Below are 26,364 nucleotides of genomic sequence, written 5' to 3'. Positions count from 1 at the left end.
AGCTGCTGCAAGGACTTATGGGCTGGATTTGTGCTCTGAGAGGCGTTTTTCATTTTGTTTTGTTTGTTTTTATTTACCATGCACCAAGTTAAAAACAAGAGCTGTCCTGTAGCTTCTCAAAACTCCAAGATAATTTGCAATATAAGCATACATATGCGATATTCTAACCAGAGTCAGTCATTACTTATTTGTGCCATCTTGTGCGCTCCCGAAAGCGGGTACTTTTTAAACAGTTGTCGCTTTGTCGTCTTCTTTTTCGTGTAAAATTCCTTTTCCTGTCTTGTTACTCGCACTCGCTCTCTTGACAAACTCTATAAAAAATTGCAACTTACTGAAGAGTGTACACTCAAGATTCAGATCGTGAAAGGCCCAAATTTTGAGTGTTGTCCGTTGTTTCTCTTAAAAAAAATATAGTGTGTCACTGGCTCTTTTTCAGCTTCAAATCAAGTGCTCCAAAAATATTCTGGATTTCCTCAAGTCCTACTGTTCTGACTGCTGAGTAGTCATAAAGATCGATACATTTGAGAAACAATATATTAGAATTTCTTCATGTATGGAATTGCATCAGGAGCCTGTGAACAGGCAAGAGTAAGCCTGTTTGCCACACAATGATTATTTACCAGCCATGGAACTATCCCCCTCAGTTTGGCTGCCATTTCTGCTACCAGTCATAGTGCTTGCTCTTTCATTCATTGATAAGTCTAGGTCATTTCACACAGAACAAATCCTATCAGTTGTTGTCTGGGCTTTGCAGTTTGATAGCTCAAATGTTCCAAGAAATGAACCTTCAGTTGTTCCTTTACCTGAAAGATATCTCACATACAAAATAAGCTGTTCCAGAACGGCTATATATCAGTCGTGTCATCAGCCAAGATGGCATAAAAAAAGCCTGAAAAAACCGTAATACTTAATGATAATCTTACTGGCGTTTTGGCCTGCAGCTATGGATTTAAGGGACGTAAAAGTTGTCATACAGTCCACATGATAACGGTTGCCTGCGGCGTGTAAGTCGCTCAAAGCCCCTTCAACACAAAATCTCACTTGCTCTGTTCCCAGTCTTGAGCCCCTGGACGAAACCCCTTTATGAGCACTTTCACATGGTACTATGTGTTTTCATTATTGGACGAAATCCTAGTGAAATTTCGAGCTCTTTGTTATTAACATTTTGATTTTGTTCGTACACTCTTAGAAGTGAAAGAGTAAAACATCAATAACTCGCTTACCAACTTGTAATATCCGGCTGTCCTGCTGGCATAAATGAGGTAATTGTTCCCCATCTTAGGATATCAATGTTGCAGGCCCCATCACCCTTACTCTGCAATGACACGGTTCCACGTACAACACAAATCTGCGCCCAAATGAACTGGGCTAGGACATTTTGTTTATTGGAAGTGCACCTCGTCCCCAGGCTCTCATCCTACTGAAAATTACAGCTGCCGCAAGGTCGTATGGGCTGGATTTGTGCTCTGAGAGGCGTTTTTCATTTTGTTTTGTTTGGTTTTATTTACCATGTGCCACGTTAAAAACAAGAGCTGTCCTGTAGCTTCTCAAAACGTGAATATAATTTGCAATATTATAAGCACACAGATGCAATATTCGAACCAGAGTCAGTCATAACTTACTATGTGCCATCTTGTGCGCACCCTAAAGCGTGTACTTTTAAACAATTGTCCCTTTCTTATCTTCTTTTTCTTTTTCCCCATCACCCTTACTCTGCAATGACACGGTTCCACGTACAACACAAATCTGTGTTCAGCGCAAATGAACTGAGCCAGGACATTTTGTTTATTGGAAGTGCACCTCGTCCCCAGGCTCTCATCCTACTGAAAATTGCAGCTACCGCAAGGACTTATGGGCTGGAGTTGTGCTCTGAGAAGCGCTTTGATAACATGAAATAGAGTCACTGAGGTTATCCGGCAGATCAGTAGTATTAGTGTGTGTTTACTGTATTTAGAAAAATTAAGTTCCAAGTCTTGACCCCCTGGACGAAACCCTTTTATGAGCACTTTGACATGGTACTATTTGTTTTCAGTATTGGTACGAAATCCTAGTGAAATTTCGAGCTCTTTGTTTATAACATTTTGATTTTGTCAGTATACTCTTAGAAGTGAAAGAGTAAAACATCAATAACTCGCGTACCAACTTGTAATATCCCGCTGTCCTGCTGGCATAAATGAGGTAATTGTTCCCCATCTTGCGATGTCAAAGTTGCGGGCCCCATCACCCTTACTCGTCAATGACACGGTTCCACGTACAACACAAATCTGCGCCCAAATGAACTGGGCAAGGACATTTTGTTTATTGGAAGTGCACCTCGTCCCCAGGCTCTCATCCTACTGAAAATTGCAGCTGCCGCAAGGATTTATTGGCTGGATTTGTGCTCTGAAAGGCGTTTTTCATTTTGTTTTGTTTGGTTTTATTTACCATGTGCAACGTTAAAAACAAGAGCTGTCCCGTAGCTTCTCAAAACTCGAATATAATTTGCGATATTGTAACCAATGTCGGTTGTTACTTGCTATGTGCCATTTTGTGCGCTCCCTAAAGCGTGTACTTTTTAAACAATGGTCGCTTTCTTATCTTCTTTTTCGTGTAAAATTCCTTGTTTGTGTCTTAAACTTGTTTTGTTGCCTTCCGCACACCCGCTCAGTAATAACAGGGGCTAGACTAGGATGTAACCAATCAGAGAGCAGCAAAGACAATAGATCTATTGTTTAGTGTTGTCACGTGACCTAATTTGGATAATTGTGACGTCATTTTCCACTTGAGCCATTGACCTACTGCGCATGCGTCAACCCCCAAAATGCTCCCCAGGTCCCTCGCATTTGTGGCAGTGTGAATGAGGTCACCGGAAGTCAATAAAAGCACAGCATATTTGGAAAAATCATATTGTGTTGTTTAATGACATTACCCTATGTACATACGGGACATGTGCGACGTCCTGGTGACGTCACGCTCTCCAACTTTTTGCAACTGGTTTAATAAAGCGGATACAGCCGTTTCTTGACTGGCCATCGTTGATGAATAATGACTCTACTTAATAACCAATGACTGACTGAGGAGAAAAAGAAAGAAAGAAAATCATTTTTTTACAACTGGTTTGAAGAGCTTTAACATCCTTGGTGATTGACAATACTGAGTTTTCCCTGGAGTGGCCATCCTCGAAAAATCATTATATTTGTCATTATTCAATGACTGTCTACGAACGAAAGAATGTTTTTGGTTTTAATATGTCTAGTTCGAAACCAATGCTATCAAAAAATTCGCAATCGCCACAGGGTTCACAGACCATGGAGACGGGACGTACATGGATCCAACATGATTTGCAAACCAAATACAAGTTGTCGGCCTTTTTCTCCGATGGACATTGTTTGTTCTTAGCAGGTAGTGAGTACCTGAAAAAGGGAAGGAAGGAAAATTGTTCGTAGCACGAAATGACCATCTAAAGAGAAAAACATAGACGATCATGATCGTTCATAGCCCAAGTCAATTAATAAGTCACACCAAAAACAAGAGGAAGTTAAAGCGGTGACGGTGCGAATATTTAACTAAAAATCTGTTGCCGAAATGTGACCTCACAGGCTTTCCGCAAATACTCGGAGATGACCTGCGATGGAATCAAGTGGTTGTTCGGTGGCATACCCCAGGTCAAGCTATTTTCATCACTGCCATCGAATGTTGGAACTTAATTTGTCCGTTAGTGATAGTGGTTGTATTTGTTAATGGTTGAACAGTGCCCTCATTTTGATTTTTTTGGTTTGTTGTACAGATTGGCATGATGGTGGAAATATGCCGCAAGCCCGCGTTGCCTTTTGTATAGAACCTTTTTAAATCAAAATTGATAGAGTCACCAGTGGGAATGCAACCGGTTATGATCGGTAGACGTTCGCTTCGCACGACACGTTGGATAAAGTGATGACTCGTTTAGCAAAAAATAATGAATTTCATATTGGCCATGGAAAACATCGTTGTGAATGTTCATTGAAAAAAGATGGTTATTGAACCTGTTACATGTACATTTTTTATGAGTTTCATAGTCTTTTTTACTTATGGTGAGCGTCTGGATAAAGTTTCCAAAGTGGGATAGACGACTCATACTTCTTCTCGTGTTCCCACAATAGCCGTGTTATCTTGTAACGTGGGAAGGCACACGTGTTCCTCGGTCATGCCTTCACAGTGTTGATATTGCTGTAGAGTAGGATACCACCAATACCAGTGTTCCATATCCAAATCAAAGACATAGAGGGGTTTGTTTAAGACTTGAGCGATGGCCACACTCCAACCTGTTCCGCCTGAGACATGCTTAAGTGCCTCGTCAAAATACCCCAAAGCCAACACTAAGGAAGCATTCTTGACCACATGATAATTACGCTGTAAATACTGTAGGGTGAGGGATTGGAGACATGACCTAATTGAAAAGCCACCCGAGTGATGATAGGCATGGCGGCGTCCAACGCGGGCTGGGACAAAGGCGTAAGGGACCAGGCTCGAGGGTGACAGGGTGGGATAAGCACCACACAATGATGATGATACTTGTGACATAAATGTTCCACATGCGTATCCACTTCTTTGGCTCCACTTGTGTAAATGGTCAGCGGCATGGACTAGGAAGAGAAAAAAGTCCGAGGTAATGATGATCATTGGAAAGTGGAGTCCAAGCCCACATGGTTTAGAAAACCAAAGTGTAAATGAACGAAGATATCAACTAGAACATTTTGACAATAACATTTTGATTTTGTTCGTACACTCTTAGAAGTGAAAGAGTAAAACATCAATAACTCGCGTATCAAATTGTAATATCCCGCTGTCCTGCTGGCATAAAGGAGGTAGTTGTTCCCCATCTTACGATGTCAAAGTTGCGGGCCCCATCACCCTTACTCGTCAATGACACTATTCCACGTGCAACACAAATCTGTGCCCAAATGAACTGGGCGAGGACATTTTGTTTATTGGAAGTGCACCTCGTCCCCAGGCTCTCATCCTACTGAAAATTGCAGCTGCCTCAAGGACTTATGGGCTGGATTTGTGCTCTGAGAGGCGTTTTTCATTTTGTTTTTTATTATTATTATTTACCATGTGCCACGTTAAAAACAAGAGCTGTCCTGTAACTTCTCAAAACTTGAATATAATGTATAATATTATAAGCATACAGATGCAATATTGTAACCACAGTCAGTAATCACTTACTATGTGCCATCTTGTGCGCTTAAAAACTTATGTAACGACACAAGTTCAACATCATATCTTTATCAAAACATTAACAGTTCTTTTGATTCTTTTACAGTGAGACTTACAGTGGGGCTCGTTAATGTTGCTTTTCCTTTCATTCCTTTTTCCTATTTTTCCTTTTGATACCGATCTTACTTTCTTTTTTCACAAAAAAGCTATATCACATTAGCAACAAAAAACTAACGGTAACTTTTCTGCAATTAGGTGTTTTAGGCAGTCATATTGTTTCTTTGTTTGTTTTTTTGGTGTTCCTCAATCTCATCTCTTTCCAAAAATTATTTTGATCATATACCAACCGTACTCTCCTCTTTCAATGGCCAACCGGGTATTTGCCCATTTTGGGCCGGAAATAATCCGTCGTAGCTCGATCACCAGACCGCTTGAGGGTCCATATTCCCTGATGATCCTGCGGACACTGATTACATGATATTCTACACCACGGGGGATATAAACCTTTGGCAACATTCGAGTTAGATTTTGCGCCACCGCCCTAAGTCTTCAATTCACGCCACGTAACCTCTGGTACGCATGGCATGCGTTACCAGCAAATAAACGGGTAATAACATCAAAATGATTTTGAAGATTTTTTCTAACACTTCATAGGGAAGGTCTTCAATGTTACTACTTCTAATTCTGGGTTCCAGAAAGCCAACTTCTTCATCCAGGACAAACTGAAGGGCCATTTGTTCCTCTCCATCATCAGTTAGCTTACTGATGTCCTCATTTTGATCGGTTCGGTCTGTGTGACCACTATCCCTAATCTCAACATCTCCTAACCGGTGCGAAATTGTTCAGAAAAATACTGGGAATTCTCGGGGTCTCCCAGAAAACACCTAAGCGTTAATTTGCACTAATATTCCCCAGAATTCTCGGGAGCCCAAGTACGAAAAATTGTTGGGAAAGAATTCCCGGAAACAGAGGTTTCATAATACGAAGAACGATGGGAATTCTTGGGAATTTCTGGGAATTACCGAAAGCAAAGTTAAGGTCAGACAAGCGGGAGGGCCGGGCATAGGACTTACTCAGTCTTTAAGCTGAATAGGTCAGTATCAGAAAAGTAATTCAAAGACCAGCAAAAATTGGAAAATTATTTTAAAACTTGTGCCTTTATTTTAGTTCGCAATAACCTACATCATCTATTTTACATGACTGTGTTGATCAAAGTACAAAAAACTTAAATTTTTAAAAAATGTCCCCCTGGATTAAAATAGTGAAATGTTAAAACTCTCATGAAATAATGGTTTGACTTAATATAAATTAAAGTGAAAATCATTTTAATCTATTGCACATCAAATTCGATTATTCTACAAAATGTGCCATATCATATTAAAAAAATCAATATTTACTATTACTTCTTGAATTGTTTTGTCAACTTTTTTGTTGTCCTCTTATCATATTGTTAACTTCCTCCTGCGAGCAGTTGTATTTCTTCATGGCCACTAAAAATTGACAATTAAAAGAGATGGGTTTTAATTGACATTTGATTGTAGGAATTGAAAAACCCTATCTTACCAAATACTAAAAGGATCATTTATTATAAAGCTATTGTTGTTTTCTTCTTAATTGTCATAAGTCTATTTAAATTTAAGAAACGTGTAAACTCTTCATGTGCCGGAAAATAATAAATTATTATTATTACTTACCATAAAGTAATTGTCGAGATTCTTTTTTAAGGGCACGTCTCTGCTGCCCTGAAACTAAGAAAAAGCCAACTCTTCTTTTGAGAAGAGCTTGGACAGCAGGGTTTTCAGGCCATCTAGTTTGTTGTGAAAGCTGAACCTTGGACTTGCTGATGGTTTGCCCGATGCCTGCCAAGCATCTCAATACTATACCACCAGTGAAATCGCCTTTCACAGGAAATGTGAAATTCTCATACAGGAACTGTCTTTCAAGGTTCCAACTTTCTTAGCCTTAGAGCGATCAATGATTAATTTCTTGCAAGATGCATTCTTCATTGTCTTTAGAAACAAAGTTTTCATAATAATTATGGCCATATATGTAATGTCACGAAACAATATTGGTCCATATGGCATGATCATGTTAATTTTTCCTTTGTTCTACGTGTTACTTGATTTCTTATTTCCAGATAATATAACTATCAAAAAGAAGGAGGTTTACTTATCCCATCAATCTTTTATTCATAGTCAAACAGCTTTTTTCTAACATGAGATGTAAAACTACTTTAGAGCATATCTTAATTTGCTTTCTGACAAGCTATGTACAATATTCTTCATTTAACGAAGGTGACGTAATAACCCAATGAGCTATCTAACTTACGGCTTTCACAACAATACAAAATACACATATAAAAACAATGCCTAATCAGTAATAAACGACTACAACACTGTATCACTGTATTATTACTATGTGAACTGACAATACTAATGCTTCTCAGTGTTGTGGAAACTATTGATGGTTTGCTTTTGTGTGGGTATTGTTGAGGGTATTTTCAGGTCTTCAATAATATGTCATTTGTTCATCGCATCTGTATGGAACACTGCGAAACTGCCATAACTTGAATTTCCAGGTACTTACAGGAAGACCCTTTCCAACCGTCCCATCTGCTAACTGGGAATAAAACAATTACCTTTATCAAATCTGCCACTTGCTCTCCACTTTCCAAATCATAATTACCCAACCGCAACCAGCGTACAATTTTGTGGCTGATATGTGCAAATTGTCAATCGAGCCTGGACTTTCCCTCTCCAGTTTCGAAGTTATTATACTCTTTCAACGGAAAATTGAAAACGTTGTTGACCTCCGCTAAGTAGAAAAGAACCCCACTGTTGTGATAATGTGGTCCATTGTCTAAGAAAAAGAGAAAAAGAGGGTTTAAGCACAGGGTAAAATATTAATACTGGTATACATTGTTACATGGCTGTGTTTACAACGTTTGCCTGCACTCAAAGATCCTACTACATGTACGAATAATTGTAGTAGCATTTTAAACCCATTTTTATTATACTGTTTCTATAATTTCAATATCAGCATATTTCCTTGAGGGTGATTGGCCAATTAAAAAATCCAAATTTCTTAGGGGTTTCAAATGGAAATTTAAAGTATCATAAGTACAACCATAAGAAATCAAATCTTGAAAGATTCTCTATCAAATTTAATAAGAGCCTGAGGGGATGAATATCATGAAACTTGTTCCATATAATAATGAAAGAAAACAAGAATATAGTTGGCATATTTTGCCCATACTGTGTACCTGTAAATTACCTTTACTCCAGCAGTGTTCTCAAACATGAAGGAGCTTTGAAATAATCGAGTATTACAGACCTGCCCCTTTTCTAGCCTCCAAATTTTTAATCTATTTGACCATTAACTTTTATTCACTTACCAGAAAAAAAGTAGACTGAAAACCCTAAAACACTTTCTAACCACCTAAAACCAATGTCCAGGGCACTTTGGGTGAACCAGGCATCTTGTTTTGTGTCTTCCAACCATAAGTCGATTACTTCAATGTTTTTCTGACCCTCTTCCACCTAAAACAAACTTTAAAGACTGATGACAAAGCCCTTCCAATAAAATGAACCACAAAATATTGATCTTAACCAACAGAAAAATTCACTCGTTTAAATGCTAATGCCAAACACTAACTCTGTCACGGGCTATGTGAACTTTGACAAAGACAAAAAAAACCATATACTGTATATTGCTGCAAGTAGTCTTGACTGGACCACACGTGCAACAATACAATGGACTGATGTTGAACAGGGTACACACATAGTGTGAAGTAGTTAAAATAATAAAAAAAATTATGCAAGGGAAATGGAATATTCTCTCATCTAACTGTACCTATATCAATGTTATAAAGGTTATGGTTTTACTTGGTATATTGATCAGTCCCTTATAATGCCAAAAACATTCATAACCAAAGCCTGTGTATTATTAAAAGATTGGTCACTTGAAATAGATTGACTTTAATTGCATCTAAACAATAAATGTCTATATGAAGGTTTTTAATAAGATATTCCCTATTTATTCTAGAGGGAAAGAGGCATGATGCCAGTATGCTCAGAGATTCTGGACTACTACAAGATCTTGAAGAATATACATTTTCAACAACAGGGCAGCCAATGTACATATATGGGGACCCTGCCTACCCCCCAAGGGTTCATCCGCATGGCCCCTTTAGAGATGCTTACCTCACCCCTCAGAAGCAGCTTTACAACCAGTCAATGAACATCGGTTGAATGGCTATTTGCAGATGTCCAAAACTACTTTAAATTTATAGACTTCAAGAAAAATCTGAAAGTGGGGCTCAGCGTTGGCAAAATGAATGTTGTATCTGCCTTACTACGAAATGCCCTTACATGTTTATATGGAAATGAAACCTTACAGTATTTTCAGCTAGATCCCCCAAGCCTGCAAGATTATTTTGTTTGACTCTAAGTATTTTTGACAAAAGATAACTTGTATGAAACTGAGAAAAATATATTCCAAATATGAGTCTGTAAAACCTCCAACTTAGTTAAGCTGAAAAACTATTTTTTAAATTTGTCAGTTTTATAACTGACTCTATCATTAAAAGTAGACAAACAGTTTTTGCTGAATCCTTTAGGGAATGTAGATGGTGGTATTCTACTGGGTGTCTAAACTAAGACCATGCACAACAAAAACAGCTGTAAATACAGTGGGCTCAGTCTCCAGTCATGTGTGTCTCGATGTACCCATGGTACAGTACCTCCCTTGTCCAGGGATCTTTCTTGGTAGCAAATTTTTCAAGCAAAGCAAGCATTGCTTGTGACTGTTGTTGCCGTTGGGTTAGAATGGACTGCATGGTTTGAAGTTGTTGCTGCTGAAACCTCTCTTGCTGTCTCTGCTGTTCTTGATTTTGTCTTTGCTGATTCTGGTGTTGCTGCTGGATTATCTGCAGTATGTCTTGCTGCATTTTAAGTTGCTGTTCAGACAAATTGGCAATTCTTCCCTCCTCTTGTTTTTTCAGTTCGATTTCCTCTTTCCTCAAAGCAATTTCTTGCTTTGACTTCTCTTGTAGGTAGCTCACAGCATCACCAATACTCTTTGTGCTCTTTTTGGGCCGAGCTTCCTCGTTGCTATCCTTTCTTTTCTTGCTCTCACTCAATTTCTCCGTGGCTTTTAACCTCATTTTCTCTACACTCTCCTTTTCTGCCTTGGCTTTTTTTCTTTTTGGTCTCATCTTCCTCTTCTGCCACTTTTTTCTCACTAATTTCCTCAAGCGTTATATCTATCTCATTCATTTCTGGATCTATTCCACTAGCTCTCTTCTCTGACCTAATTTTTTGCTTGTGCTTCTGCGTCAAAAGCTTTAAACGATCTCTTAGGGAGTTTTGTGTAACAATGAATTTACAGCTAGACACTTCATTCAACTTTTCAGCAAGCTGTGACCAAATTTTTCCCCTTTCAGAGCTACCTTTGTGAGTGGAATAGAGATCTGAAGCAAGGACCTCTCTTAAAAATATGGCATCATGCTCCGGTTTCCACTGCATTACTCTAAAAATAAATCAACAGAAAAATGTCAATAGCCATAATTTTTTTTAATGTTTGCTTGCCCTCTGAATAAACTTGAAAGTTGTACTTTCTGAAAGGTATTTGATAACGGCTTTAAGGGAGGTTGAGTAAGGATAACCAAACTTAAAGTGCCCTTAACCCTTCAATTTGTTTTCTTGTGGTAGATTTCCATATCTTTCAAGAACTCATTTTCGAAAAAAAATTTCAGAAATATTGAATCCTTTTTTTTTTACGAGCGCTAAAACATGAGTGAAGGCAGTCTTGTCGATTTTTTCACCTATCGTTCGCATTAGTCCCTCACTCGGCCAAATGTGTCCAAATATGGAGCGTGACGTAAGAAAAGGACATCGTGCAAAAATATGCGAAGATTCGCGGTAATGCTTTATTGTAAACGAGAGAAAATGGTTGAAAAATGTGTGGTTTTTGGATGCAGCAACTCTCGAAATAAAGAGAAAGGAATCAACATGCATAAGATTCCTTCTGATATCCGAGGCCTGAAGTCCGCCGAAGAAGACAACGATGGATAAAGTTCGTGAATGAGTCGCGCAAACACTGGACCCCGGCGTCTTTATTTCTTCAAAGTCAAGGCATTCTGAATCGTCTGAAAGATACTCCTCGCTACTTGTGTCCGAAAACTCTTCGGAAGAGGACATATTTTCAAACCAATTGTAAGCTTAAGAAATAATCTTCGATTGCACCATACTTTCAATGCTTCGTGCTTTGGAATGGTGTCCTTTTCTTACGTCACAGCTAAAAAAGTGTCAAATATCCGACGCTTCTCATTGGCTCGTTCCTAATGTGCCCACGAGACAAAAATTTGTCCAACGGGGCTCATAGCGCACGAAAAGTTAAAAATTTCAGTAACTTTTAGCGCTCGTAAAAAAAAAAATTTTTTCCAAAATGAGTTCTTGAAAGATATGGAAATCTACCAAAAGAACACAAATTGAAGGGTTAGGGGCACTTAAACTATGTCAACTTCACCAGAAAAACTGCAGAAAACGTTTTCCATACATAAACACTAGATTGCAAAAGAAAATAACCTTTAAACATCCAAAAAATTAACACTTACTTCCGAAAGACAGACAAACAATGAAGCAATAAAATCTCATAAATCACTCACGTTTCCAGTACGCCGTCAAATTGTCCAAACTCACGTCGGTCGTCGGTGGCTGGGCGACGTCGTTTGTCAGGGGTACGTCATGCGCAATGGACCTACTCCCAGTCTCAACCGTTCATTGACGGCGGCGTCGTCTTGAAAAGTCCTCGCGCTTAAGCTCCTTACTGCCAGTATCGAACACTAGTTTCCTTTCCATCCACGAGAACACTCCTGCAGGATGATGGACGGGATATTTCATCCTGGTGAAGGAATTCATCTAATTCATGAATTACTTCTGGACTAACAGCCTGCCTCGTAAAGTGGAGTCCATCTTGAGGGACACCGCCCCTGCCAAATAATATAGCATGAACTCTGGCTGCTGTTATGGTGCTCTTTGAGCAACTGAAGTAGGACTGCAGTACTGATTGACTGAAGGTCCACGCCACAATTGAAAGAAGCCTCCGTCGTTCATCTCCATGTTTACTAACTCTTCCAATAGCTTTTGCCACCTCAGTTCTGCTCTTCTTTTCTTGCACCTCTAACCCACTCACTTCCAAGTCTTTCATGCTTCTTCCAATCAACAATTTCTGGGAAAGTTTTGCTCTCTGAGCCTGAATTTGTTTGCTTTTCTCACGGTCTTTGGCTTCCTTAGATTTTCCATATATTTGTCTGTAATTTTCCCGGGACTTACTTACAGACAAATGTATAGAAAATTTTAAAAAGTGGTTCTAAGTCTTCTAGTGCATGTACCGCCCTCAAATTTTTTCAGGAGAATCCTTAGGAGTGAAGCGTTAGTTTACAAATCATATTTTTTTCAGAACAGTCGTTCTACGGAAATGTGTCGACATTAGATTCTCATACAATCACTGTAATTTCTCACGCGTTTGCCTACTCGCCAAGATGGCGTCGAAAACCGTGACAAGGTCTATAATTCTCTCTACCAGACTTACAAAAAGTAATATCAGGCATGTTGGGGACCCTAAAAATCCCTAATTATTTTCCTTATCCCTAAGAAGCCCAATGTTTTTACAATTTTTCCTAAAATCCCTATTCTTTCTCTCCAGAAATTACTGATGACCAATGTCGTTGAAAGCGCTTGACAACCTCTATCAATGACTGGTAAGTTATTTTAGCTATTTTTGTGAGCTTTCTCGTCAGATTTCTTCCCAATGATAGAATTTGAGGGAGGGGGGTTGTGCTTATCTTGCTTGAGCATATCCATATAGATCTGTAGCACTTTATACTATCACGCTCTTTGTAAGAGTTCGAAAGTAGTAACATGTCTTCGTAGAAACTCTTACAGAGACTGTAGCAAACAAGTTTTTCACTAACTGCTGTTCTAAAACAATACTTCTTCAGAGATTAGCTGCGATGCAGTGAAGTCTAAAGATTTTATGAACAAAGTGGTTGTAGCTCAAGGCCTAATGGAAATTGCCTACAAAGAGAGGAAAACCGCACAGAGTGAAATGGAAGACTGGCAGAAAAGGAGAGCATCTCTAAACAGCAAACGCTTGAAAATGGTTGATAATGCTAAGCACTAGACTACTATAATTAAGCAGTTAAATGTGATGCGTAGATGATTTTATTAGTTTTGTCTGACTTAACGTTATTTAATCATAGTTTATCTGGATGGTTTGAATCTTTCCTTTTCCTTTTTAAAAGTTCATAATTGATATTATCTTTCTTTTCATTGGCCGAGAGCCCACCACGTGACCTGCAAATAACTGCCTACAAATAATGGTCTGCTCATGGGCAGTGCCGTCCAACTGTGTTTGGCTGCAAATAATATTCTGCACATGCGTAAAGGAGACCGTGCTTTTCTCCTTCTTGCGATCGCTTTTGCGTGAAAATGGCCGATCGCTTAGCTTCCCGAGGATGTTCATTAAAAAAACAAACTCGGTGATCAAATGATAAAACAATTATTGAACTCGGTTATCGCAAGATATCTTGATTTGTCAGGGTCTCGCAGATCAATTAGTAAGTTATGTGCTCGCCACAGACAAATCACGATATTTTGCTCAACCTCGTCCAATAATTGTTAATTTTTCTTGTTGTTGCACACTCATACTGATGTTATACGAAGGCTTGATCCTTAGTTTATAATGAAGATTAAAAATTGGTAAACGATACGTTAATGCTCCTGGTCTCTTGCTTTTTTCTGTCAGAAGAAAACGTGCAGCCACACTATCCCGAAAGTACAAAAGGAAAAGAGCTATAGACTAAACGTTTCGAAGATCAGTGTATTAGAGTCGAACTACATGTGCAAACACCTCCCACAGGCGACCTTTTGCTCCAAAAACATCAAAATTTTTCCAATCAAATCCCTATAATCAGTACCTCTCGTAAACATCGCGACTGTTATGTCAAATAGACCATGCGGTGCAAAACAAAGGAATCACCTTAATATTCAATAATTTATTATAGATCTACCGGTACTTTAGATTTCTGTATTGTTTTCAGGGGTAGGGACATTTAACAACTCGTTCTCAGATCTTCGCGGGGCTGCCGGCGTGTGTCTCATCAGTTGTAACAGTTTGATTTAGTCGTGAGTTTTTAAAATTTTTTTAAACGATTTGTCCCTTTTGTTCTGCCTTTGAGAATTTTTTTAAACTGGATGCATGTAGCAAGAACATGGCGATCAAGAAGTTACTGAAAGAGGGGATGACATACAACTCTTTGATGACAATCTTTGAAGAGTGCTGCTTCTTATAAGATATCTTTTGAAACTATGAAAAACTATGGAATTAAACGCAAAGTGGCTAAATTCGTGCTCTTGCACTTTAGCGGGAAAGGATTTCAAAACCAGGGAGGTAAACCATATTCATAGCTACCTGAGTTAAATAGAAAACTACTACAGACGAGTTAGAAGAGGATCAAGCCAAGTTGACTACTGAAGAAAAACGACCAGAATCCAATTCGTGCGACCAGAAAAGAGGTGGCGAGGACTGGCACAGTGTAGCCGCCTCTGCAACTCTTCAAAACTTTACTCTGAAGTGCACTACCTTCACTCCCCTGAGCCTTATGAATGAAGATGTTTCATACACTCCATTAGGAAAAATGATAAGAAAACCGAGTACGAAAAAAAGGCGGAAAAACCATCTTCAAGTACTGGTTCCAAGGCTACCCCTTTCTCTTCTGAAGCAAATGAATGTCGAAAACCTGATGTCGTTGGCAAGAAACCTCAAAGTAATGTCTCAGAAGCTGAAGTCTGAGCAAGACCATTTGCTTTAAAGTCGAGGACGGAGTGGAGAAAAAAAGAGGTTTAAGACACTTACCAAACCTGTAAAGAAGTACACAAGGTACGCCAGGGCTAAAAGAGAATCTGTGGACTTGCAGAAGAAAGCACAAAGTAGTTGATGAAGGGGAAGAAAACAATCAATCAAAAGATACAAAATCCAGGTAATAAGTAAACCAAACCAATAAGCGTTAGTGACATTTCTCCATTAGGAAAAATGACAAGAAAACCGAGTCCGAAACAAGCTGAACTTTCAGCAGATACCACTAGTTCAAGTGATGAGTCTTCAGTGGACATATTTTCACGTCAACCTATACCCGGCGCGGAGCGAGGGTTTACACCCGACATGGTGCAACAGTGTCCTCATCAAACAGCGGGGGTGGAGAGCATGAATGAAGGAGTATATCCGATGCCTTATGCTGCAGGTGTGAATTATCCACAGGGGTATTTTCCACCTTCTGAAAACCAGTACGGAGCATTTAAAAACCACAGCAGGCCCTTCCTATTTTCAAGTCTTATTTCTCATCATTTGGCTACCCCAATCAGATTCGACCAATGGTTTTTACCCCACGTTTTGCAGCCCCAGTCCCAGATATTCATACCATACCATCAGTACAGAAATCAAGTGATGATGCCTGGTGCAGTCCAGCAAGTTACTAGATTTCCTTCAGCTGCTGTGAAGCCATCACAGTTTTGACCACATGTGTATCAGGTTTTGCAAGGACCCTCTAGTTACACGTACCCTCCTGTTCCATTTTACGGCAATCCCATCGAGCGAGCTCAAGAATCATTCAGTGTACTGCGTGACGTTAAAATTACGCAACCGCAAAATATTCTGGCCCACGCGTCTCCATCGCTTGAGTTTTAAAGCCCAGCAATGGTGTTAGGCTCTTCACCAGTGGTTGCATGAGGAGAAACACGAACCTGGTTCTGAGTTATCGTCGTCTACCTCCGGTGATAGTCCGATCGAAATAATCACTTTACCTGCGAGCGATTCCTTTCATCCATTGTGCGACTCTTCCAGCCTGCCTGAAGAATCGTTTTCTGGACTACTGGAACCTGCGTTAGAGACCTCCCTGAAGGCAGTAATGTTGCACAGGTCTTGAGCTAAGGTCTCAAAGAGATGAGTAACGATAACGATAAATACCTGGGAAATACTAAAGACTCGGGTTATCTAAAACAATCCAAGGAGTATTAGAGCCAACCTCTGTCTCAAGATAAAATGGACTCGCAATGCGTACAGGAAGCCAAATTGACTTAACTTAAGGAAAATGGCCAGAGTCCAATTCGTGCGACTAGGATGGGGCTGGCGAAGACTGGGAAAATGAAGCAGCCTCTGCACTTCGTCAAAATTTTACTCTGAAGTGTACCACCTCCATTCCCTTGAGCTTTACGGATAAACCCCTTTCATACACTCCATTCGGATAATGCATACATCACACATACTACCTTTATTATCTTTCCTTATACAAGGCTTTTCAAAGATAATTACAAAAAATATTACCAACAAAAAGGAGTACAGTAAATACATACAAAGTGGATTGGTAAAATTATCTAAGAGCTAAAAATTAATCGCTATATACGATCATACATAACATACAAGAAACATCGTTTATAAAGTTCTATGCCGAGCAAAGTAGCTTACTTTTGAGCTTTCGTTTGAAGCTTAAAACATCTTTGCTTAGTTTTAATTCATTGTCCAATGAGTTCCATATCTTCACTGTTCTGTAATAGAAGCCTCTCTGGCCACTCGCCGGTTTAAATAAGGGAATATGAAGCGATTGTGAGTTTGTGAGTTTAATAATGGTAAATTGATAAGCTTGCCTTGTGAGAATCAGTAAAAATATTGAAATTTGCAAGATTGATCGTACCTCGTGAAAGCTGAGGACTTTACAAGACATAAATAAATAGGCCACCGTTTGAACCCAAAACAGAGCAATATTCTAGCCCTTAACAGCTGTTTCACCATTATTGTGCAAAAGGCGTTGATTATCGACTGAAATGTTTCGCGTACACCTGTTATTGAGATGAAAAAACTCTAGCTAGTACCAAAATTTTATCAAGCAGTTTAGATTAATGATCATCACATTAAGGCATTTTTATTTGTACACGGTCTGGTTGCACTTTTCTATCTTTTGACACGTAAATATCTTGTAGGTCAGAAAGAACTATTCACAAGTCAAAACAAGCAGGTTGATCATAATCTCGTATCTTGCCTTTCGTACATATTTATACATATATCTTCGATGGAAGTCTTGGTAGCTTTACAGCTTCCACATGACTGTGCAGACGTCATGTCTGTAGACGGTAAGCTTTCATAGCACAAGCACGGTGGCGGTACATTGGTAGCTAATGCGCTCGGGCGACAGACGTCTTTGGTTAAAGGTAGAGTGACGACCAAAGACATTGCTAAAGCTTCACGGGACGCGATATCAACAGACAACGAATTTGCAGAAGATTCGAAGGGTAGAGATATTTTGGCAACCGATGATCTTTCAGAGGACTGGTGAGCTAGTGGATTATCGACAGCAAACAAGCTTTCACAGGACACACGACTTTCAGTAGGATCAAGTGTATGCGGTGTATTAACAGCTAATGATCCTCCATCAGGATCAAGAGTCGTCATTGAATTGGCAGCCAGCGAAAGTTTACTTGACTCCAGAGTTGACGGCACAGTAGCGACGGACGAGTTAAGGGACAACTCAGCTGGTTCGCATCTTTCATTTTGAGGCGTGTTGATTTGTACTTTACCCGCCCTGGACTTTGGTGGCCCCATATGTGGAACTGCAGCACCAATGACTGCGTTCCTGTAGCGGTCCATCCTACTTGGTCCTCTACACAGAATGCGGTAAAACTCCTGGCGATACTTTTCTGAGAATATTACGTAGATTATCGGGTTAATTGCACTGTTTGCATAACCAAACCACGGGAAAACAAATTTTATTTCAAAGGGAATTTTCTTAAGTAGGGATTCATTATATATTCTTATCATCTCCAGCATATGAAATGGCATCCAAGACAGGGAAAACACAACAACCACCGTGATTAACATGGCAGTTGCACTCCGGCTAGAGGAGCGGACTCTTTTTGCTGCAGCTAAATTGGAATGACCTGGTAATTTTCTGCTGCAGAGGCGTAATCCAGCCAGACTGTAGAAAAGGGCGATGATCAGCAGAGGAATGGCGTAACCAGTCACCAACAGCACTATGATGTAGGCTTGGTATGACATGACTCCCCAGGCTTCAAAACAGATAAATTTATCCCTTCCTTCAACATACCGTACCGTACTTGCCAGCGCAAGTGGAATTGTTAATGCCAGAGCGCACAACCACACTACCGCCATCGTGAAACGCAGAACATTTTGAGTCATGATCGTCTTCATTGGAAACAAGATGGCAAAACTCCGATCCAGGGAAATGGCCACTAAACTGAACACTGACGCGGCCAAGGATCCAACTTGAGCAGAGTGAAAGAATTTGCATAATACAGTGCCCATAAACGTGCCAAACCATTGGTTAAACACGAATACATATTTAGTTATATACGGTATATCTATGGTCATCAAGAGGTCAGCAAAGGCCATGTTGGCAATTAGCATGTTGGTTGAACTGCGCATGTGCTTTACTGTGCATACGATGTAAACCACCAAACTGTTACCGATGAGCGCGAGGACGAAGATAGAAACTGCAAAGATAGTCACTCCTATCTTTATATTTGACGGAAAGACAAATGGCCCTGCAGGCGCATTGGTAGAGTTGCTGGTCTTGTTATGGACTGCGGCAAATTCTGCGAGGAGAAAAGCAATTTATAATTTGGTGAATTTTCATGGATAGAAAGCTAGTGGCAGTTTTTTGGGAAAAAATGCAGTCTTTCATGGCAGCTATTTCGTGCTCATAAAGTTGTTGCTAGAATGATTTAAAAACTCTCAGTCTGAAAAAATTAAACGCTGCACAGTAGTTAACGTTCTCTATCGCTTTGAGGTAGCCGATTTACGAACTGTTACGGGGCGAAAATTAACATCTTTGGTGCCGAAGTATTTCTGGCTTTTTGGATCAAATTCAGTGGCAGCTGTTAAACCATTTAATGCATTCGGAAACGTCCCGGAGTCAAATGAAATATCGGAATACTGCCGATATTTATGGAAGCCGAAGAAGAGGGCGTTCTAAATTAATTACCCGGGCATCTCATGTGCTCCCGTTGGAACTCATTTGGTGGAACAGATTTACATCCCTTATTATTAGTCACTGTGTACAGATGAATCCGATTTCTTTGCTGAAATTGAATGGCAGCTGTTTACCGATTTAATGGATTTGGAAGATTTCCAGAGTCAAATGAAATTCGAGATAACGCCAATATTTAGAAGCCGAAGTTCCAAAAGTAAATGCCCGGTCATTTTATAGGTTTTTCTTGAAAAGGTTTTGACATCATGGCTTTCTGATGACTATTTTTGCACCGGCTCTTCCAATTTCTTGAGAAAATGTTTTACCGTCTTCTTCATTCCTGGCGTAACCTATTAATTGCAGGAAAAAAATCTAAGCCCGAATATGACCATTTTCTTCACCACTCTGGCACTTTGTAAACAAAAATGCTCTACCTTCTTTTTCATTGCTAGCCTCATCCGTTTTATTACAATTAGAAGGGAGAATAATTTGCTTTCAGGCCGATTCAGTTAACTGGGATTTCTTGGGCGAATCTTGCGCCTGGTTGACTTGTTAAACTGATCGTTACACTTCAAAATTAAAGCGATTCTGCTCTCTGTCTTGAAATTCAAGTGTATACAATCGTACCAAAACAAGAGAAAAAATTAATGATCAGAAATGACAGGGTTTACTAACCTTGAATATCGGTAAGGTTCATTTTCTTTCGTGTTGTTATACCCTGTAACGGCTTAAGATGATTCAGAACCTTTGATATCTTACAAATACAAATACACCCTCCAGTGTCAATGATTTTACCCTGTATAATGAGCGCATTCAAATAAAAACAATGCTGACACCGGAAAACTTTTGTGCCTGACATTTGTAACTATTTTGAAGTATGAATAAGTAGCTATGTCAATAGTCTCAGTTGTTACACTGTTCTTGGAAGTGACACTGAGATTAAGATTTATGACTTTCAAGGTGATCTAATAATCTAAACAGTTCCCATGTTGTATAGCTACATCAAGCTGAAAACATATTACGCAACCCTTCAATAAACACCAACAAGATTATGGTATGTTTTCAGCTGAAATATCACGAGAGCTGAAATCTTAACGGGGTTGGACTTGTGTCGCATTCAAACAAACTTTCGGGAACCAGTATTTTAACACATACACGTGGCCATGAGGAGGAATTTGTGCGCTTTCTGCTTGTAAACTTGTCTTTCTCTTTCATGCTTGGTTAAATTGTTTTCTTTGTTTCACACCTATTATCACGAATTACCGTGCAAAATGACAGGGGAAAAAATTGAAAACTGTAAAAAATCAACCAAGAGCAACTCTATCCGTGGCCTAAGAAAATCTAGCACAAATGTTGCACAGCAATATGATTTAATGTTTTTGAAACTGAGTTTGCATTGCCTCTTTCTTTCTTTTCTTCCTTTTTTTTAAAAAAAGTGTGTCAAAGCTGTCCTTTAATGTCGTAATTTTTTGGCATATGCTGTTTTTCTGATGATTTATTTTTCATAATTGTATTACATCACCGGCTGTTTAATTCAGTTTCACGACACCTTGGTAATAACGGTAACCTGAGTAACAAGTGAATTACAAGAAAGTTGGCCTTAATGAAAGAAGTAATTTTGACAGAATGGGATGCAAACACAGCACGTTTAAGTTGTTAGTGTTGTCGGGGGAAATGACCTGGTTGGAGCACAGGTGACTAAAGCTCGCATATGACCATCGGCGCTGCTTCATAACATTCTAACTATATGGATTTGTTTGGAAGAAAAAATTATTGTTTCTGTATCCAACGAACGTGTGTATTTCTTCTTTCCTGTGTGGTTCCTGAGCCCATTTAACGGTTTAAAACCTTTTTTTTTCTCTAAAACCCAGTTTTCGAGCTTGGTTTACCTCTGGTTGGAGTGATTTTCTTACCAAAAGTCAAAATCGTATGAAACCAGTTGTGAGAACATCGTTTCTCGGTACCAGACCCTCGTGTCTTTCCTCCCCCGGGAGACCGTTTTTCTGCACAGACGATCGAAAACCAAATTTATAACCGGGCTTGCTCTGAAAGGGGCAGCTGAGTAATAATGAACAGTAAAGCCCGGTTTCCATATGATCGCTGCGATCGCTGAGAGAAAAAAGGTTCAGCGATCATATGGAAACCACTCTCCAGCGATCGTAGCGACAACGATCTCTGGGATAGAACTTTTTCCACCTCAGCGATCGTCGTCGCTGCGATCGCTACGATCGCTGGAAAGTGGTTTCCATATGATCGCTGCGACTGCTCAACTTTTTTTTTTCTCAGCGATCGTAGCGATGATATGGAAACCAGGCTTAAACGACAAGTAAATGAAAAGAAACTTGGTCTCGTGGTACAAATTCGCGTTTTCCATTTTTCGTAAACGTGAAGCTTAACCTCTTTATTTCCTTAATACGCACGTAAGAATAATTATTATATAATAATTATAATTATTACGTGACAGTGGAAATCCACCTTAACGGTGCATTTGTGAAAAGCACTGAGACATCATATGAAACAAGAAAATTATTTTCATTGATTTCGAAGAGTTTAATCTCGATGATAATAGAGGGTCTGGATGGGGGGGTACAAATGTCAGTTGTCAGTTAAATTTAAGGCCATTTGTCAGTTGTTAGTTAATTGGCTGTTAATAATTAATTAAGTAATTTAGTTATTTCTTTTATATCCAAAATTTAGCTCAAAAGGCACATTAAATGTAAATTGTATCACTAATTCGAAAATTGCTACACTAAATACTACATTTGAAGCGAGAAAAATCCGTATTTTGCAAAGCATCTTTTTGCAAAACAAGAACTGATTACGCGTGCAAGACTTCGTGGACATGATTTTGCGACTGGTAAGAATTTCTCTTTTAATCAGTGCCATACAGATGGTTTTGCGTTTTTTTTCTCCGGAAAGTTATTTTATAAAAGCAATAGAAAACTTTTTTCCTGTGTTTGCATAGCCTGATATAAACACTCGAGGCGTTGGGAGAATTCTCGACGGTTACGTAAGCCCTCGACTTCGTCTCGGGTTTTCATAACTGTCTCGAATTCTCCCAACCCCTCTCGTGTTTATACATGGAAAACGTTTTCTATTGCTTAAATATTGTCGTATTTTGTAATACTTCTTAATGTCAAGGGCTTATCTAATGAAATTTTCTTGTCAATCAAAAAAATTTAGCTATTATGTGGCCAGCATTATAGCAACAACTAGATCATCTCACCGACCACCTGATAAACGTATTTGAAACAGTCAACCAACCAACGTACTGCGAGCAACTGCCTGTTATACTTCCACCACATGTTGGTCATAGGGGCCATTAGTAATATTGTAGAGGGGTGGGGGTTAGAGATAGTTCCAACCGCATAAATAGCACACGATCAATTGACGTCAGTGAGACTAATTTGAAACGTTTGTCTGACTTTTAACATTTAATTTTTTTTGTTTTGATGACAAACAGGAAATCGACTAGCACGAAAGAGTAAGCAATAAGGGACGTACCATTAGAAAAGTTATGGGGGGAGGGGAATTTTCGAGCCGCAGGAATTTTTTTTCGTTATCAAATTCCTTGTATGAATTTATTTTAGGCCATAGCTTGAATATTTTTTCGGATTAATTGGCGTGCAAGAATTTTTTCATTTAATTTTCCCTTGCGCGAATATTTTTTTGTAAAACAAAGTTTCCGTTCGTCTTGTGTATCATTTGTGTATTTTGCGCGACGCAATAATAAGCTTTAGCTGTAGTGAGTTTAATTCGGATTGTTCGAGAAGGTAAACCTATACACAACGCTGATTTATTCATCGGAAAAAGATACACCCAGTTAGTGAACTTTATTACTGAACTTGTACCTCAAAAAGTCAACAAAAAGAAATAAACGGGTTGAAATTTTATGGGAAAAAGAAACTCTTGCCATCCTGTCATGGTTGAGTGGCTAGGCCATTTCTGAGTTTCTCTAAGCCTCTGTTTCAAAGCAAGGTAGCCTGCGTGGCAGGCGCAAAAGGGGGAGGGAGAAAAGCACGAAAGAGGGAAAAGGGAAGGGAGCGCCTGCTATAAGAGCCGGTTCTTACTCCCGCAGCAAACACGACAAACATAGACTACGAGCAGTCTCTCATTTTTTTACCGCTCGCAGTCTACGACAAACAATGATCAGTTTCGTGTGAATACACAAGACCTTTTGTCTTACAACCTCATCGAGCGCCTTGATGGTCACAAAGAAAAGAACACTGGCCAGCCTGAGACGCGAATAATGAAAGTAAAGGAGAATTATAAACAATTGTCAAAACGCTCAACGGATAGTTTTTACCAAAGCTTCAGCTCTCTCGTTGCAAACCATTTAAGACTCCATTCAAGACGGTATATGTTTTTGCGGAAAAGGAGGTCTTTTGAAAATCGGCATTGCAGATGTCTGGCAAGAATCGCAATCGCTTTGAATCGCTGCTCGGTGTATGGAGAAATCCAGTATACAAAACCTCCTGAGAATCACTGCCTGCTAAACAAGCTGTTACAGTTGGTTTTAGTTCGGGTTTTAACGTGAAGTTGCTACATGATTGGAGTAATTTTGATCTTCCAAAGCTTATGCCAGTAGAACACATTTTCTGGATGCCTTCGTCATGTTTGTCTCTCACACTAATACACACCAGGATACACGCCAATAAGTTACTCGTTACGGCTCAGCCAATCAGGAATTTGTGGACGCCAGCGTCCGCAGAAATGAATAAAAGGGGGTTCTTATAGCAGGCGTCCCTTCCCCTCTCTCCTCTACCCCCCTACCTTTTTCCCTTTTTCCCTTTTTCTCTATTCCCTACCCTTTTTAACGCCTGCTACGCAGGCTAAAGCAAGGCTAAGTGTAAAGCAAGTGATATGAAAATCCTTTTTTAAACAAGTAGTGCAGAGCATGGGTCCTGTCAAGTGGTGCGACTTGTACGAGTCGTAGAACTGGTGAAATAGCATCTCATTAGAGACAGAATTTGTGTCTCACCCATTTAACACTAGTACGAAATGCATGAATTCAAAGCCGCTAATCTCACCTCTTTACCACTCGTACAAATAGATTTTTCCACGGTTTTTGACAACTTTTGTCATGAAAAAGTTAGGAAAAATCCGTCGACTTTGCTGGAAAGAGCGCTTTGGCAATTAGTAAAATTGCGAAGTTTGAAGGCAATTTGATGAAAACTAACGAAAATCTAGCTCCTCACAAATCCCGTCTCGGGCCTTCAGTCACGCGCGTGGTCATTTGCGTGTCTCTTAGGGCGTTTTGCTCGACGGACCAAGAAAAAAGAGAGACTGCTCGTAGTCTACCCACCATACGAAAGTCTGTAAATTTTGGTGACTTTGAGGAGCAATATCTCCGCTCTTTTAAGACGTATCACTTTCAAACTTAGCAAGTTTACAAATTTTAAGCTGCTCTTTCCAGCAAAGTCGACGGATTTTTCATAACTGGTGCATGTCAAAAGTTGAAAAATCCGTGGAAAGGTGTATTGAAACACACACATCACGACTTTCTCCACTTGAACAAGTGTTGAGTATTGTACAACCCTCCAATTTTGGGTGAACTTTCATGGAAAATCGCACGCAAGGAACAAAAAAAAAAACTAAGTGCGCCATCAACACCTCATTCCTAAGGTCTATACTCTCTTAGTGACGGACCATTCAATTTTTGAAGGGGCAGGGGATTACGGGTTGGTCAGTTTCCATAAAAAAAATCCTTGCCCAACTCGTCCACAAGGAAGCACGGGAAAAGAATTCATGCAAGTCCTCACCTAACTTTAGGATTTATATAATAAGCGTACGGTGAAACCCCGCCTTGCGGCTACCTCGTTATTACGACCACTTTTTTTTGGCCGCCTGGCAAAACGACCATACATTTTCTTGTAAAAAAAAAATCCTCGTTAATACGGTCACCCGTTAATACAATAGGCCAAAATGTTTTGGCCTATTAGTGACCATATTAACGGGGCTCCACTGTAGTAAAAAGGGAATTTCGGATGAGAGATATTAAATCGACATCATTTCATCCTTCTCTACATAAACCAATAGTGTAATCAATAAGTCTTTAACACATTGTACTCGGCTTACCTATCGTAGCAAAGACTCGCATGCAAAAAGACACTTTTAATTGGCGAAGAGCGTGGAGAAACGGATGTTTTCGCAGGCTATTGAATGTGTAGTTGCTATGAAATGCAATGCTAAGGTCCATATAGATAAAGACGAAATCTAAATCTGTCTTAGACGCTTAGCCTAATTTTCTTCGCGTTCTCTTCTCTAAACGCCATTTATGTAACCAAGCTAAAATGGGCTCATCCTCGGTGTAAGAACCTGTCAACCTCAAGGGTGACGTAAACAAAGAAAACAAAGAAAACAAAGAAGTAAACACAACAGAACCTAGAAAAACTAAAGGCGCGAAACATAGAAAAAGTTCACAGGTTATTACACCGAGGTAAACCCCTTAAATGGTTGTCATTCAAGGCAGCCATAGACCCTGAAGGACACAAATAGTTTAAAGTCACTCAACATAACATCCCGTAGCGCAGCATTATGGAATTCAAGGTATAAATTGTGAAAAGCAACTACCCCAGGACATTATCCAGGGGCATCGCAAGACGTTGGCATCACCAAGTGGCTCTTGAACATTACGATGACAGAGGATGACAAGACACTGTCAAGTAGCTTCAAGGTAAACGGTTTGTAGGTCCTTTAACTCTGAGGATGACTACCGCGCAGATTGCCTAAACGTCAGTCACTGTCAACAACAGTCCTATGCAGGACTACACACACCCATGACCTGACACTAAAGAGGAAGAGTGCGTCACTTCCACTAAGAGAACTACAGCCGAGGTTGCCTGCGTGCAGACGTCTCCTATTTCCTTTGTTGCACGCGGAAAAGGGACGTCTGCGTAACGCCGTCGCTAATCTTGTTCCAGCGTCCCACTGGCAGGGAATTCTATTTCGCATAAATTGTGAAATAATATCAGTTAGTGATAAGAGTTGACAGGCCAAACACAACATCATAAGCTCGTGATAATGCGAAACGTTACCCTGAGAGTCTGCTTGAACAGAGGTTTTTCTTCTTTTCTCTCTCGCACTACACAGTGCATGTAGCAGTCTAAATTTTGACTGAGTAAATCTCGTTTTTGCCGCACTAAGTCTTA

At 39.6% G+C, this 26,364-nt stretch overlaps 1 protein-coding gene, 1 long non-coding RNA gene and 1 pseudogene across 3 annotated transcripts in view; 1 reads left to right on the top strand and 2 right to left on the bottom strand.

The window, feature by feature from the left end:
* Positions 1-9,659, top strand: part of LOC140950552 (uncharacterized) — a 25,693-nt gene extending 16,034 nt beyond the window's left edge. For both annotated transcript variants that reach the window (XR_012167198.1, XR_012167197.1), the window contains exon 4: positions 9,220-9,659. This is a non-coding gene — a long non-coding RNA (uncharacterized lncRNA). The remainder of the gene's footprint in view (positions 1-9,219) is intronic.
* A 125-nt stretch (positions 9,660-9,784) lies between these two features.
* LOC140950925 (uncharacterized) lies at positions 9,785-10,733 on the bottom strand (annotated as a pseudogene).
* Positions 10,734-17,250: 6,517 nt separating this feature from the next.
* On the bottom strand, positions 17,251-18,809 carry LOC140949418 (galanin receptor type 1-like). The gene has a single exon (XM_073398579.1). The coding sequence runs from the start codon at positions 18,667-18,669 to the stop codon at positions 17,251-17,253; it is 1,419 nt and encodes a 472-aa protein (XP_073254680.1). The 5' UTR covers positions 18,670-18,809.
* Positions 18,810-26,364: the final 7,555 nt, after the last annotated feature.

This window comes from Porites lutea, chromosome 10 (genome assembly GCF_958299795.1).
Source record: "Porites lutea chromosome 10, jaPorLute2.1, whole genome shotgun sequence".
NCBI classification, from domain to species: Eukaryota; Metazoa; Cnidaria; class Anthozoa; order Scleractinia; family Poritidae; genus Porites; species Porites lutea.
This window is presented reverse-complemented; position numbering and strand designations above follow the sequence as displayed.